Below are 16,206 nucleotides of genomic sequence, written 5' to 3'. Positions count from 1 at the left end.
GGTACATGCCTATAACCCCAGCACTGAGAGTCTGAGGTAGGAGAATTTTGTTTTATTTTTAGGCCAGTCTGGGCAAAAACAGAAAAGAAATTCTATCTTAAAGAAATTTTGATCATAGAAATCCCATGTGTTTTTATTATTTAGGAGAAATAAAACAAAGCCTTCTCCCACCCTCACCCCTCAGTGAGCAAGATATGCAAGACTTTCTATTTAAAGACAATGAACTGATTTTCGGAAAAGCTACAACCACATCACTCATTTTTATATTAGAACAAGGCCTAAAACTAAATAGTGCCAGCTGGGTTCAAACCAACATTCTCCTGCCTGCTGGTATTACTGCATGCCACTAGGTTTGCATCAAACTCCTATTTTCAAAAGCTTCCTGCCCCACATTATTCTTGAGAGAAAATAAAGACCAATTCATTCACACACTCATACTTTGCATTTTTGTAGATTAGAAAAAAAAGAAAAAGAAAATAAAAGGAACAGCAATGAGACTATTTTTAATATACAACTAAAAAGATTAAGAGTATACAGTTTTTAAGAATATCTAGTTAACTGTCCTTGTATGCTAATTAAAAGACTAGTACCTAGTAGTTTCTGGGTAGCTTTTGGAGAGTAACCATTAAATATTAAGGTGTGATTTTGAACATTCGAAACTTTTCCCTTCACCTGCAGGAAGTCTGGGGTTAAGTTGGTGAACCACTAATAACCAGTGATTAAATCAACCATACCCACTCAGTGAAGCTTCCAGAAAAACTCAAAAGAGCCTGGACTGAGTAAACACAGGTTCCTGGAAGGTGGTCCATCAAGACAGAAAGGGTATGGATGCTCTTTACCTTTACAGCTGACACTCCTTGCCCTATGCATCCTTTCTTGTTTCCTTTATATTGTCTTTCCAAGTTCTATGAGTCATTCTAGCAAATTTTTTGGCCCAATGAAGAGAATGGTGTTGGTGGAAAGCACTAGCAGAAAATCAGGGACTTGAGATTGGCAATGGAAGTGGTGAACAATTCTGTGGGAGCAACTTGTGAAATTGTGAAATGGGATGATACTATCCCCAGGTAGGTGATACTGGAACTAGGTAAAAAAAAAAAAAAAAAGAAGAAAAAAGAAAAAGAGGGCAACTAGAGCAGTGGTTCTCAACCCCCTTAGGTGTCAAATGACCTTTTCATAGGGGCTGCATATCAGATATCTTTCATGTCAGACATTTACAATTCATAACAGTAGCAAAATTACAGTTATGAAGTAGCAACAAGAATCATTTTATGGTTGGGGGGGGTCAACACAATACAAGGAACTGTATTAAACAGTAGCTGTATTAGGAAGGTTGAGAACCAATGAATTAGAGGAACCCCAGTTAGTGTCTTATATAGAAAAGACCAGCTGCTTGGCATGTAGAAAGGACCAAATCTCTACAAAATGCTGTTATTTGTCCTGTTTTGAGAATTTAAGATAAACAGTTTATTAGTCCTACATTTTAAGAAGGAGAAATTTGAAGAAAATTAAAAAAAACCAAACAAACAATTTACAAAAAAGTAAAGCAAAACAAACAAACACTCCCTGCCTACCCACCCAAAAAACAAAAACCTTTATTCATACAGTCCTGGAGACAAGTCTAGTCCCACATCATGTATGGGGGATCATATGGCAAAAGCAAAAAGAGATAAGCAACTGTAAGCTAAGAAAGGCATAAATACTTTAAAAGTCATTTCAGTGATAAGGTGTGTGTGTGTATACACTTATGGCGTCAGGAGATTGGGACAATTCCACTCTGGAGCCCAAACTGACTTCAAACTCAGCTTCCTGAGTCCTAGGATTATAACCTTTACTACCACAACTAGCTAAGAAGTCAATTCTCAGTATTAATATGCTTGTGTTGTAGTGCTCAGTTGTTGGCCTGAACACCAACCTAGATCAGTTGAAGGACTTTAAGTCTTAAGTTTTGGGAAGATGTTGAAGTTCAATCTCAAGACTGTATAAGAAACCACAAGTTTCTGGCCTACATTTTAGATTAAAAACTCTAAAACCAACAACTACCTGAATTTCTACTGGGCTGGTTGACCCTAAGTTTCTCAAAATGGATTTTTAACTGGCAAGTAACTCTATTTATTGGTGTAGTAAATGTAGTAAAGTAACTTAACCTTATCTCAGCACCTATTTCAAATGCATAATTAGCTTAATAGTTACCAGAGGCAAGGCTCATTCAACCATCAATTTCCACACCCCATCCTGACCCCCAAAACAGAGTTGTTCTATGGCTGTACTGAAACTCACTCTGTAGACCAGACTGGCCTTGTACTCAGCTCCACCTACTTCTGCCTCCTCCTAAGATCTGGGATTAAAGGTGTGTGAACTGCCAATGCCTGGCAATTTTTAATAGCATACCCAAAATGCCTAAAAGTATAGCCATGAATAAAATCTCTAGAGATGTCTCTGAAGGCCTGCAGTCCCATGAACTTCCAGGTTACTTCTCCAGTTGCTGCTAACACTGTCTGGGACCTTTATCTATACCACTACTGATGTGTGAGTACTAAAAACTTTCCCAACTGTGGTTTTCTGGAGTAGAAGGAAGCAAAACCACTCTGCAAAAAATGCATGCATGTGCATCCTCTATTGCTGCTCTTCTGTCCCAGCATTTGGTGATTGCCAACTAAGCTCCTGAAAATTGGAAGTTACATTCAAAACACACACAAAGTATGTTTTGTGTTTATAAAGCTTCAATTTAGCAAATTAACATAATTGCCAGTTCACTGATTTACCATTTTTGTGTGAGCACTTAAAATGACTTTAGCAATTTTGAAATGTCTATTACATTGTTACTTACTGTGAGCTAAAGTACAGTACAACACTGAAACACACTTTGCAGTGTAAACAAAATTTATACCTTATCATCAACAGCTCCCCTCCCCCAACCTCTTAGCCTTCTTCTATTATTTCTACAACACAGTAATTTACAATTCATGTAACATTAAAGTAACACAGCATTTGTGGTTAATTTCACTTAAATGCAAATAACTTTAACAAAAAGGGGTATTAAATTTAGGTTCTGTTGTTCTTGTTTGCTAGAGACAAGGTTTTACTTTGTAGCTCAGGCTGGCCTGGAATTTTGTGGTAATTCTTCTAAGACATCTGAGTGATTGAATTTACAAGTATATGCGAACCTACAAACACTAAACAACAATACTCTCATTGTTATAAATACTGATAACACACAATGAAATTATCAACTCAAACTACTATAAAAAAAGAATGAATAACTGTAAGGATCTAGAAAAAAAGAATGCTGCACTCTTGATGGAAACATAAATTAGCATGCCAATTTGAAAAATAGGAAGTTCCTCCCTCAAAAGACTAAAAACAGTAAAGGAAAACACCCCAACCAAGAAACAATAAATTGTTGCACTGTAAGTTAACAAGTTTGGGGGATTAATTGGTGACTTCAAGTTTCTTTCTCTGATTCTTAGAATGGAAATCTAATTACAATGTTTGGCTGGCAAGGTTCTTATGTTACTATTTATGTAGCAAAAGATAATACAGTAAAGAAAACAAAGCTTAGAAAGTGTTAAAAAGGCAAAGTTATGAACAGAGTCATATAAATAAACATCTAGATGAACATCAGAGTTGAGCACCAATGAAGGCAACAGGTGAGCAGAAGTCAAGTATCCTCTTTTAAGCTGCGCTGACAGTAGCCTAGTGAAGACATAGAGGAATTTGAAAATACCCAAACCCAGGATGAAGTTTTTATCTTCCTCCAACAGCAGAGTAACCTATCATGCTAGCAATTCTAGACTAAAATACTCAAGCAAAAATTATCTCCATGAGTAGTCCAAAATTTTCAAGAAAACTTTTCAGCCGATAGAAGCCAACTTCTTAACAAACAAAAACAAAACAAACCCCCAAAGTACTTATCATGTCTGTATGAATACTTCTACCTGGTATTTGAGATATTAGCTTTACATTCCAAGAATAAGAGAAAAGAAACTTGGGAAGGAATTTGACTAAAGTCACCAATTCAAGATACTGGTTCCTAATCACATTGCCATTTTTTCAAATATAAAAAAACCCAAAGTTTCAGATGTGATTTAAACAATTTCAAAGCATACTTCATTAAGAAAACTTCATATAAGTTACAGAAATATAAAAGGTCATATATATTTATATGCACAAATATTACTCGCACACACTAAATTATTTATCAAGTTAAAACCTTGGCACACTTTCCTCAATTTTCCAATTACTAGTCCCATCAGTTATCAAGATTTGTCTACACTTTACTATTATTATATATAATTTTTGTTACTTCTTAAAAATGGTAGCTTCAAAACTCAGAGTGGCCTTTAAATGAGAACCCATTATTGTTTTTCTAAATTTGAAGACACTGTATTGTTCAAATCTGCTTGCTGTCCTCTAAATAGATTCTAACTTCTCCAGTAGGCCTACTCCATAAAGTTCCCTTTGCATGGAACAACACTGAATAATCAGCCATAAGTGTAGTACCTTTCCTGTTAAACTACAAAACAATCAACACTATACACAAGAGAATGAATCTTACCTTTATCAGTTGTTATTTTTTCTATACACCTGAAAGAAAATAAAATCGTGTTAAATAAATAATTTTGTACATTTCCTTAAAGCACAAGTATTTGTTTTAGATTTATCTCCAGAATAATACAGAAAGCATCTATAATATGTTGTTCAAAGAAAAGCCTAACTTTCAGTAGTGGTAAAAATACCCTATCTATACTATTCCATGTAGCTGCTCATCACTTGAAATAGCTACTGTAACCAGGGAACTCAAGTTTTTTTATGTTGATTAATGTAAACTTACAGAGTGGCCACCATAATCAACAGCACAGAAACAAAATTATCTTGTGAAATAGTTGCTTTTAGACATTTAAAAAAAAACACAAGGAAAATGTTGCTAATTTTATTAAAAGTGGTTATGAAAGAAAATGAATGTCCTTATACACATACAGTAAAAAAAGACTGAAATGACATCTGAGACATGCCATGAAGTAGGTATAGCAAGGATGGTAAAATGTCAGTAACTCTCACTCACTGATAAATAATGGTGTTTTGTTACATCACTTCCTTTACTTTGTATTTACTGAACAATCTTCCTAACAAGAAATTTATGAGACCCCAAAATAGATCACCAAGTCCAATAAAAGCTTCTTAAAAGGCAATATATACATATCTGAAATAAATATTACTTATACTTTACACATTAAATACAAGTAAAAAGTTCAAAGTTATAAGCCTTAAAAAAACCAAAGTGATCCCTACAACTTTCATTTGGGACAGCTTCTATCACATGAAACTGGTAGATATAGTATTATGAATTCCATACCTATTCCCCAAACTCAGAAGCTGGCTTCCTATTTTTACTCATAAAGATAGCACATAGTATCTACCAGCAGAAAGACCGAAAGTAAACTTAACATAATTAAAAGATGTTTTGTGAGAGAACAGCTGTGATTTTTGCCTCAATTTAAAAAGCTTAGTACTATGATGGCTTTATTCTGTTATAAACTTCCCAACTGATACAAGCAATTGTGAATCACTTTCACTTTAAGAAATGGAGCACTAAAAACACACCTGCTAGATGCCTGAGATGTTTTTGAAATTGTTCAATGTTTCTACCACCACCCTGACTGCCCTAGGATCACAACCACTTAGGATTCCAGTGCTGTGCAACTGAAGCCTTCTAGAAACAAAGAGCTGTGTTTGTCAATTCAGAATATTCACCACCTCATTCATACTTCTCCACAATCCTTCAAGGGAAACACAAGAAAATGCCAACTACAGGTTTATTATTTCTTTACTTTTGCCAAAAACAACCACACAAAGAACCCTGAACTCCATATATCAGAGATTAAAACAACACTTTTCTTCATGTGTCAATCAACTGAACCTAAAGATTTCTAAAAATATTCAAATCTTAAGTTTAAAAAGGCTATCCAACAACTACATTTTAAGACTTACATGTTGAGCTTTAAAATCTGGAATGCAGATATATGATACCACAGAATAAAATGGAATAAAGACATTTTGCTTCCTATCGTAGTCTTAATTTGATTTTGCTGTATGCAGATGGATATTTCAATTTATTAAAAAAATGGAGAAGCCAGGCATGGTGGTACATGCCTTTAATCAAAGCACTTGGGAGGCTGAGGACAACTGACAGATCAGTCACTTGGGAAGCCAGTTTGGTGCACAAAATTCCAGGCAAGGGCAACATAGGGAGACCCTGTCTTCAAAGAAAGAAATACACATAAAAACCCAAACCAACCAAATGCACCAAAAAAAAGGAAAGAAACAAGCCAAAGGGGAAAAAATCATATACTCAATCTTCAAACTATTATACCACCCGTTTCTTGAAGCATATCCACAAGTGAAATGAGGATCATAACTAAAATACAGCAAACAAGGAGCTTAATTCTTGAATAACACAAACACACAAACTGCATACAAATTGGGTCTAGCTTCCTAACTACAAACTATTTAGGGCTTTGTGTATAATGCAACTAGCATTTAACTTGATGCCTTTCTTCTGAATATATTTCCTGCAATTTTTATTTTCCTGCACTCATATTTTGTATTCTCAAGTCTCAAAAATGTCAAGTTGTTATAGAGTCAAGTTTATGAAAGTATAATATACTATTCAGCTGTAAAGCTCTTGCCACAAACTCAGAATATTGACAAGAGGAAATAGCTCTAAAGATGCTAGGGACTTGCTCATCATCACTAAGCCAATGAGCAGTACAAGTTGAGACATCAAATTTGCAGCCTGAACATCAAGTTCAAGCTTTTCTTCACTATATAACTTGTCTTCCATTAATAACACAAATTTTAGTTAATCCAAATCTGTTTTTGATATTTTAAATGATTTTGTATATTTGATTATTTCTTTAGTTGAAAGAAACAAATACAGGTTAACAGGTTACAGGAATTTTGTAGGTTAAAAAAATCAGGGATAGGGAAAGTGAATGAAAAAGTAACTAGGGAGGGAAAAGGATCTGAAAAGAACAAATTATAATAAATTAATAATAAATTTCTCATCTCCCTTTAAAATGTCACTTTATTTGGAAGAGATTAATCAAGGTCAGAGTTCAGTACACTGACACTCAAAACTGCATGTCTCAAAGGTAAATATGAATTTTAAAAATGTATTGCCATAAAATATCTGCAAACCATGTACACAAGTTTAATTAATGAGTGCCAATCAATGTTTCCTTCCTCACCGAGGTCCTTGAAGACAAAGCCAGATCTAATTTAGCCTTCTACACCCTAGACTAGCCCTAATTACTTTTCAAACAAGAACTCCAAAGCTGGAATGTACTGACATCTCTCTGATTTGCAGGCCACTGAGTAAGTGAAAATGTGCAATAAAAATGATGAAAACTAATTTTAAGAATCTGATAAATTGGTATAATCTTAAATACATGAACAAGGGATAAATCTGAGGGAAAAGAAGGTAAAGCTCTCCATAACTATAGTACTAGATGACAAGGAACACTAAGATTGCTTCTTCCTTTTCACAAGGAAAACTGTGATAAAAAACTAATGCAAGTAGTCATATTCATCCAAGATCAACTGTTTCCACAATTACATTGTAGGATTCAAGGTCTATTAGTACTTCCTACCATATAGGGAAAAACTAAACACTACTCTAGGTATAATTTAACTTGATTCAGATGTACTTAACTCTCAAGTGGCAGGTTTATGTAGGATAATATAAAACCACAAAACCATAAAACCTACACAAAAACACCACTATAAAGTACTCCTGCCTCTGTTAGATTACTCCTCCTCAAAATAACAAGTTGAATTTAGTAATGCATAAGACACTGTGTAAAATGGCTCTACAATATATTTAATACACACAAACTCAGGTCATAGAGGTTATTCCCTGTATAACTGTGTACAGAGAAGAAACTGAAGGACACACTTTAACTGAAGTTAAAGATTTTGCCTAAGGAATTTATGCCCAATTAAGATTAATGATTTACATATTCTCAAGTCTGTGAGATTAAATACATTAAGATAGTTGTAAAAATGTACATACAGCAGCTACAACTTTCAATTCGGCTTAAAAATTTGTAAGAGAGTTTTACTCTCCACAAAACTATAGTTTTCTTAAAGAAGTTAATTTTCTTAACTTAAATCACATTCAAAACCGGGGAAAAGATTCTAGTAGCAAAAAATGGTACATTTGGATCTTATGCAACTGTTCCAAGTCACAGATTTAATTCTGGAGCAAGCTTGTTTTTAAGCTTTAAAAATTTCCTAGGTCTAAGGTAAGCCAAGACCTTTCACTGTCTCTACTGGCAGGTTGCAGGTTATCTGAAACCAAGATACCTGTTCTTTGATTTTCTGTCTTTTTCCCACTTGTAAATCAAATGACACAATATTCTCAACAATGAACAGTTAATTTGATTAAAACGTGTATCTTATAAACTCATGTACTTAATTACTGGTAAGCATTACTCTAATGAGCAATTTAAAATATTTATGCTCCTGGCCATCTGTTAAAGACCTCTAATTAATATAAAGTAGTAATTCAGATCAATGTAATTTTAAGAATAAGTACCTACGTTAAAATATACGCATAAAGAAAAAGTTCATATACTGGTAAAAAGAACTACATATCTAGTTTAGTTGTATAAAATATACTTGCAATTGGCACAGTCGTGTTTTCATCCAGACGGTAAAAATGAACGTGACCATTTAAAAAGGGGAAAAAGGCTACCTTGTAAGTGGCTTGAATGATGTAAGTCAATAATAACAGGTAAAAACACTCCTCAGGGCTAGTATGGTTCGGCTGACTTCCTAACGGGGATGTGATGTAACACTGGAAGCGATAGGCTGACAAAGGGGGCACAGAAGACAGAGTGAGGAGTGAGCAGGCAGGAGGCAGAGGGCGTGCAGCCTGCACAGGGCGACTTCGGGCGTGGGCCGGCGGCCACAGGCTGAGAAGCAGCAGGAGCCCGGCAGCCAGCGGCGTGACATCTGGCGTGCGGAGCCGGCAGGGGGCAGAGCAAGCAGGGTGTCACGTGGAGCGGGCGCTACGGGAGCCGAGAGGGTAGAGTGAGAACTAGAGGGGGGTCTTCCCCAACGTCTCAAAGACTGTTACTCACTGGAGTCGCGGACTCTTCTTGCCCTGAGCAGGAGATGGGGGCTTCGCGGCCGCGGGCTGATGCCCGGAACCGTCCGGAGGCCTGTTACTGGGGCTGCTCCTCCGCCGGCGGGGATACTCGGCCTTTCTCCGGCGGGACACAGCGGCGGCGGCGGCGGCGGCCGCAGCGGTCCGGCCGCGGTCCCGACCTCCCCTCAGCACGCGGCTGCTCGCGGTCTCTACAGGCGCCGCCGCCGCCGCCGCGCCGGGCCGGAGCTCGTCCGAAGCCGCGTCGGCCGCCGCTGCCGGGCCCCCTTCCTGGTCCTGCTGCTCCGGGGATCGCGGCTCCTCCGTCTCCCCCGGCATCGGGGCTCGTCCGTCCCCCACCCCTGCGTCCCAGGCGGTGGAGGCGGCGGCGCCCGGGGCGCAGCTCCCCCCGCCCCCCTCGGCTCCCGGAGCGTCCGGCTCCCTCACTCCGGAGCGCCTCTCTCCCCCCGCCCCTCCGCCCGTTCCGAGGGCACCCCCCCACCCGCCCCCTGCCACTCAAGCCCGCGACCGCCGGCGGCGCGCACGCGCGCACCCGTACAGATACGCAGCGGGCCAATCGGGGAGGAGGGTCGGCCCCTTGGCCCAGCCCCTCTCGGTCTCACACGCAGCAGCGCACACGGTGCCCTCCCCCACCCCTTCCCTCAACCAATCAGGAAACGGCTCTGAGGGAGAGCGCGAGGTTTCCTTCCCCGCGCGCCCGTTCTCACCGTTAAACGGCTGCGTCTCGCGACAATCCCAAAGTGACCTTCCCCCCCCCCCCTCAGTAGTTCGGCTCAAGCTAGGGGCGGTGGCAGGGGCAGGGGTGCCGAGGTCGGTGGCGAGGACAAACGCACCTTTCCCAGTCTCGCGCGCACCCCCCTGCCGGCTGCGCGCGCACCTGCCTCCCTGAGGCGCCGCTGTTCTCTCAAGGGTTCTTACTAGCCTAAGAAGTAGCCTGGACCTTATCCCGCCTCCACCCGGACCCCCACCTTCCTGCTCTGGCCTTTCTGTCCCCAGCGCCGCCAGCTCTTGAGGGGAGAAGTGGTAAATTATTTGAGTTGCAGCTTCTCCTTTAAGAAAAAAAGGCCCTGTCCGTTGCCGGATGAAAGTCTCTGAAAAAATGGCGGCGATAGGATAGAGGCGGGGTTGAGGGGACAGCGCGGGATATTCGTGAGGCGCATGCGCAGGGCCAACTTCGCCAAGGGCATTCTGGGAGACGAAGTCCTATTTAGTCTGTGCTTCCAGGGAAATCAGGCAGATGGAAGGCTGGGAGTTTTACTGTCCGCTGTCTTGAGTTTACGTTCCAGCGAGGCATTGCTTCCGGGTTAGGCCGCGACGCCTGCGTACAACTGGCACAAATATTGGGCCAATTACTGGTTAGGGGTGTCTGGAGAGACTCCTACTTCTACTGTTAATCTATTTGTGTAAGTGCTCCGAAGTGCCCTCGTCATAGTTTTTACTTACTTCGGTCTGGTCATTTGGCGCCTCTTCTGCGACCTGTTCGTTTTCATTCCTCCATCTTGTGTTGAGCCTTTCACGTGTGAAGCCCAGGAGGTCAGGGATTCGTTCTGCCTGTGTCAACTCAATTTTAATAAAACATGTAGGACGAATTATAAAGTTATTTCCTAGTAGGAATGGGGCGTCACAGAATTAGCGTTGCCTGTGGTCCCTGAGCTGGAGCCAGAGAGACGGTTAGCGTGACTCCCTGTGATTTTTGTGGAGAAGCTAGCTGTCGCTCACCCCGAGGCTGCATGCCTTTGCGGTTTGTAGCTGTTTCTGCGGCACAGGAAGCACAGTCATAATAGCAGCTCTGACTAGCGTTTGCAGCTAAGTACCTTCCTGATGGGTAAAGGGGGCTTTCCAATTATTCAAACCGCTGCTGGTGGTAATTCAGCCTCTTGTGGGTTTTTCTCTCTCACACGTTTGTAGGCATTTCTTTCCCTTTTTAAAACAATGTTTGCATTCCTTGGTTTGCTTTTTACACATTGCAATCAGTAAACAACTTTCAAGGAGATTCCTTATTCTTCGAAGATGGAAGCGCCTTAAGTTAAAATCTACACAAGAGAGTGGGAAGCTACAAAGTTTGGAAATCTAATTCTGAATTTTATATTAGCCATTAAATTTTAGACGTACAATGAAGTTCATTTTTCTTTTTTTGTCCTCCCTCCATCTGGCTCATTTGCCACACAAATAAGGCAAATGCTTTATAGTTTGTACTGAGTTTTGCGCTTTCAAAGGATCAATGTCCTTTTCAGTTGTAAAACCTGACAGTTTCAGTAGGAATGATTTTTTTTTACAGCTGTATTTGCAATGAGCACGTTTGGAACAGCACTGACATCCAATGGCTGCTTAAAGTAATACAGAAAGCGAGCCTCTTAAAAAAGGTCTTAGTGAAACGAATGACTTGTTCCTTTTAAAAGATGATCATTACAAAACTATCTTTTTATTATTTTAGCCAGTTACTACTCCCTATGTCTGTTTTGTCTACTGGTAAACACTGGGACAAGACCCACTTAACAAGGCCATAATTATAGTTCTTTATATACTGTCTTGTCTAGGTGGGCCTGTTATAAATGCTTTTTTTCCTTTTGAGATGAACAAAGGCACAATAAGATTAAAAATCAACCTCTCTTACCTTTTTGGAGAAATTGTTAAGAGGCAATGTGAACTGAGCAGGAATTGTAATTCAGATTCTGGAAGCTTAGTACCCAGTATCTTAAATATTCTCAGTTGATTTTTCCTTATCCTGTAGATGTTTGCATTTTGGATAATTGTATAAACAAGGACCAGAGAATTCAAAAGTGAACCCACTTCTATTCAACTTTAAAGAATGTTTAATCTGGGCCAGTGAGATTACTTAGCAGATAATGGCACTTTGCTGAAAAGTCTGATGAATTTTATCTGTGGGACCCAGGTGGGATGAGAGAACTGACACCTTATTCTCAACTCGTGAATGCCTACACATGCACACACACACACACACAATTTTTAAAAGGTTTGTTTTTAAAAATCACAGTTTGTCTGGGAAATGAGGTCAGCTCTATTGAGTTAGTATAGAAATGAAGTTGTTGCTATTTAATCAGAAATTTTAAGAAAGGAGCCTATGCTTCCATGCTCCTCTAGTTTTACAGAAAAAGGAGGAGAAAGAGAAGGAAGGAAAAGGAAGGAGACAGAAAAAAATAGCCAGCAGTGGGCAGTGGGAAACTTAAACTTGGAAAACTCCACAAATATAAACTTAAAATTTCTATGTGTTCAAGATAACCCCTTGAATATGGTAGGTGTTTAAATTAAAAAAAAAAAAAAACCTTTCAGTTTTTCTAGCCACCCTGGGCACTGTAGCATCAAAACCTCAATCTTATACAACCTGCCTTTTTCTGTCAGCACTACCATAAAACAAAACAAAAAACAAAACAAAAAATCTGAGCTACTAGAAAAAGAAAAGAAAAAGTATTCAACAATTCAAAAGTGAGGAAGTGCTAAGCAAATACAGGAACCAAAAGGGGTCACAGAGGCTGCTTTGCACTGTCTCATTCAGTTCCGTTGTGGTCCCCTTCTTCACCACATGCCAACAAGTCCTTCACAATCTTCAAGACAAGCATCGTAGGTGCAGGACAATGGAAGAGCTGGGTGAGTGAGGGGCTTCTGGAGAAGATGCTCTAAGGGAGTATGGGCTTGGCTGCCATGCATTCCCATCTGTAATGATGAAGTGTGGTCTAGTCAAACAGAGGATAGGACTGAAAGATTTTTGTTTTCCCTTCTGTCCTCAGTTCAAACAAGAGGGAGGCAGGAGGAACTATCCTTGTTGGGAGAGCTATGGGGTCTTTGTTTGCAGAAGCACAGTAGGCAGAGAGTTGAGAGCTAACTATAGACCAGACACCCAAAGAAACAGAAGGACTTGTAATTGAAAGTGCCTTTCCCCTTGGCAGCTACTGGAGGTCATCGGGCGGCTCTAAAGCTAGGTGGTTGTGGAGATATGATATTGGAAGAAAAAAAAATAAGATGGGAAGGGAAGAGGACGTAAATGAAGGAAGGGAAGGAGGGAAGAAGGAAAGGAAACCGTGAGGGAGGGAGTATAGTGCAAGGACAAGGAGAAGACCGTGCAGAGTAAAGGGTCTGTAGAGATTGCAAAAGGGCCAGAGTGGTTTCATGTCTCTGTAGTTTGCTATTAGACTATGGGTAGCCCATCACTGTAGTGGTTCTTGTTACTTTTTATTTAGAGAAATCTTGAAGGGGCAGATTACTTGGCAAGAAAAACAGTCTGTTCTTCCACACTGAGGTAATGGAAACAGCAGTGGAAGTGCCCCTGGCTACCATGCCCAGAGAGACCACAGGCTTCAAAGCTTTGAGCTGTAAAGTCTGCCTCCTTGGGGCTCATTTCATACACCTTGGCAACTTTTTTTAAATCATCTGTCTATCTGTCTGTCTATCACCTATTTATTTTTATCTTTAACACTAAGTTACTAACTTTTACCCACGTTTTAAGCTGTATTCCACATTGTGTTTATAGCTATGCAAAAACTTCTAACAATAACAAAATGCATAGTTTGCATGTTGTCATTAAAAATAATTATTGGGGTTGTGTTTTAAGAGTTGGAGAAACGGAGGAACAAAGAAGGAGATAGAAATTAATGAAGGAAAAAAAGGTGTTTTCAATAAATGCCAAACTGTTTTGTCAGTAAAATATATTGGTATCGTGGTTAATGCTGTATTTTGGACTTTGATGTAGAATCCAGATTCTTTTCTATATAATATTGGTTATTTATTCTTTGAGAATTTGATAAATGCATATCCTGTGTGGATATTGAGGAAGGAAATTTGCATTTCTCCGTCGAGTTTTACCATTTTTTCTTCAGATAGGATCTTATTTTGCTTTATTTTATGGGTAGCATGTGTAAAATCCTCAAAGAATAAGTAACCAATATTATATAGAAAAGAATCTGTATTCTACATCCAAGTCCAAAATACAGCATTAACCACAATGTCAAAATACGTTTTACACTTAATTCGAAAATTAGTTCAAAAAGTTAAAGGGCAATTAATACTGGGAAAACTTAAAATATGTTAAGTTTAGTGTTTGCAGTAATCTTCTGAAATAGGTATTGTTTTTCCTTAAATAAACACCAAAATATCTGTTCATTCTCAGGAGCAGCTAACACTAAGTATAATTAAATGATAATGTTCCAGGTTGTTCTATGTTAGAAGTGTATTTGTTCTGGTGGTCAGTACAGTAATACATTTTTAAAAAAAAATGTATACTTTAAGATTTTCTGAGTAAGACAGCTGTTAGGGAAATCTTTTTTAGAAGTGTAGAAAGTATGTAACTTTGGAAGCTAACTGTAGATAATTCAGTTTGCTACAGGTTAATAAACTGCTGATAGTTACCCCTCAACAGTCTCTTCAAATTGTCACAGTTTGCATGGAGTGTGGAGTTGCTTGCCTTCAATCCTGATGGTCCAGACGGAGAACCATGAGAATCAAAAACTAAAGGTTATTTTTGGCTATATAGAAAATTTGAGGCCAGCCTAGTCCTATCTTTAAAAAGTCAGACATGGAAGGCAGAAGTAGATAGATCTCTGTGAATTTGAGGCCAGTCTGGTTTACATGGCAAGTTCTAGTCCAGCACTGAGACCCTGTCTCCAAAACCAAAATGAAACAAAAGTCAAGGAGTACCTGCCAGGCACAATAGTGTGTACCCATAATCCCAGCACTTAAGGGACTAGGTTGGATGACTGCCCACAGTTTAAGGTCAGCCTGGGCTACCTTGTTAGTTCCAGGTCAGCTTGGGCTAGAGTGAGACCTTGCCTTAATAAACAGCAACAGTACCAAAATCCAACCCCAAAACTTGGGGTGGATTTCTTTTTCTACTTGTGTAGAAATTTTATCAAGGACAGGTTGGCTCAAGTGGGCAAATGTTTCCTTTCTGCAATACTGCCTTGGATGTTAGTAGCATGTATTTACCTTGAAGATTTTACCTAAATCTTCACAATTTAGGGATGAGATGACTCTAACTTGTGGAGACCCCCCAGAGACTTCACTGTATTCTTGACAAGTTAAGGTTGATACTTAGCTTCCACAGGTCAAGGACTAGGGAGACAAACTGCAGTTTTAGTCTAGTTTCACTCACCGCCAGTAATCTCATGTTTGTCACACTAAAATTAGTCTTCTAATTTAAATTATAGAGTCTGCATGAAGCCAAAGGAGTAGCTTCAGGAATTGGTGAAATATGTGTTCATTGGAAACAGGAAGTGAAAGTTCTGGTAACTCGTGAGCAGAAAGGAGATTTATAATAGATTTGGTGAGCTGATGCTTCTGAGGATAGCTTCATACCCTTTGCTGAATGATACTCCTGTCCCATCATGTCTAATATAATGAATTCTCTTGGTGCAGGAAGACCTCTGACTTCTGATTGGAGTAAAGCTTAGAAAACAGAAAAGAGAATGAATGATTGCATTCTAACATGTAAAGTGTTAGAATCCAGAAATTCAGAGTTGAGGCTGGCTAATAAGATTCTGAGATAAAACATTTGCTTTGTTTTGTTTTATTTACTCAAAAAAAAAAACCCAAGATCATCTATTGTGGAGAATTAAAGTATATACAGAATTGGAGAGAACAGTTTAATGAATTTTGATTGCACCCTTTGGATCAGCGTCAATAATCATCAGCTCTTGACAGTTTTATTTCATATGCTTATGTTTTTTTCCATTTATCTATTGTTTTTAAGAAACTTCAATTATTACATTCCTCATCTATATGTAATTCAGTCTTAATCTATTACAGACAACCATACTAATAGTATCTGACCCACAATAGCTAATAACTTTAATAGTGTTTCCTCAATATCATGAAATAACATTATCACACCTAAGATTATCTGATATCATTTTAATGTTAATATTTTCAAATTTCTGAGAGGTTAGTATTTAATATTGTTGACTATACAGTGTTAAATATTCTTTTTAAAATTTAAGTTGTTTATCATCTGCCCTCTTATGCTTATGAAACTCATGTTGAACACTGAATCTGAATTTGCTAAAGGATTTATTTTGCAGTTGCCTGTA

At 38.9% G+C, this 16,206-nt stretch overlaps 2 protein-coding genes across 2 annotated transcripts in view; one reads left to right on the top strand and one right to left on the bottom strand.

Moving 5' to 3' along the window:
• Positions 1-10,821, bottom strand: part of Zfp91 (ZFP91 zinc finger protein) — a 30,773-nt gene extending 19,952 nt beyond the window's left edge. The window contains exons 1-3 of the mRNA XM_028770064.1: positions 10,613-10,821; positions 9,144-10,497; positions 4,556-4,584 (exon numbers count right to left, since the gene is read on the bottom strand). Coding sequence (XP_028625897.1) covers positions 4,556-4,584; positions 9,144-9,487 — 373 coding nt within the window. The 5' untranslated portion in view covers positions 9,488-10,497; positions 10,613-10,821. The remainder of the gene's footprint in view (positions 1-4,555; positions 4,585-9,143; positions 10,498-10,612) is intronic.
• A 1,804-nt stretch (positions 10,822-12,625) lies between these two features.
• Positions 12,626-16,206, top strand: part of Lpxn (leupaxin) — a 31,518-nt gene continuing 27,937 nt past the window's right edge. Inside the window, exon 1 of the mRNA XM_028770084.1 lies at positions 12,626-12,775. Within this exon, the coding sequence (XP_028625917.1) occupies positions 12,763-12,775 (13 nt within the window). The 5' untranslated portion in view covers positions 12,626-12,762. The remainder of the gene's footprint in view (positions 12,776-16,206) is intronic.

Source organism: Grammomys surdaster, unplaced genomic scaffold, assembly GCF_004785775.1.
Source record: "Grammomys surdaster isolate TR1022 unplaced genomic scaffold, NIH_TR_1.0 198, whole genome shotgun sequence".
NCBI classification, from domain to species: domain Eukaryota; kingdom Metazoa; phylum Chordata; class Mammalia; order Rodentia; family Muridae; genus Grammomys; species Grammomys surdaster.
The sequence above is the reverse complement of the archived record's forward strand: the minus strand, read 5'-3'. Positions and strand labels throughout refer to the sequence as shown.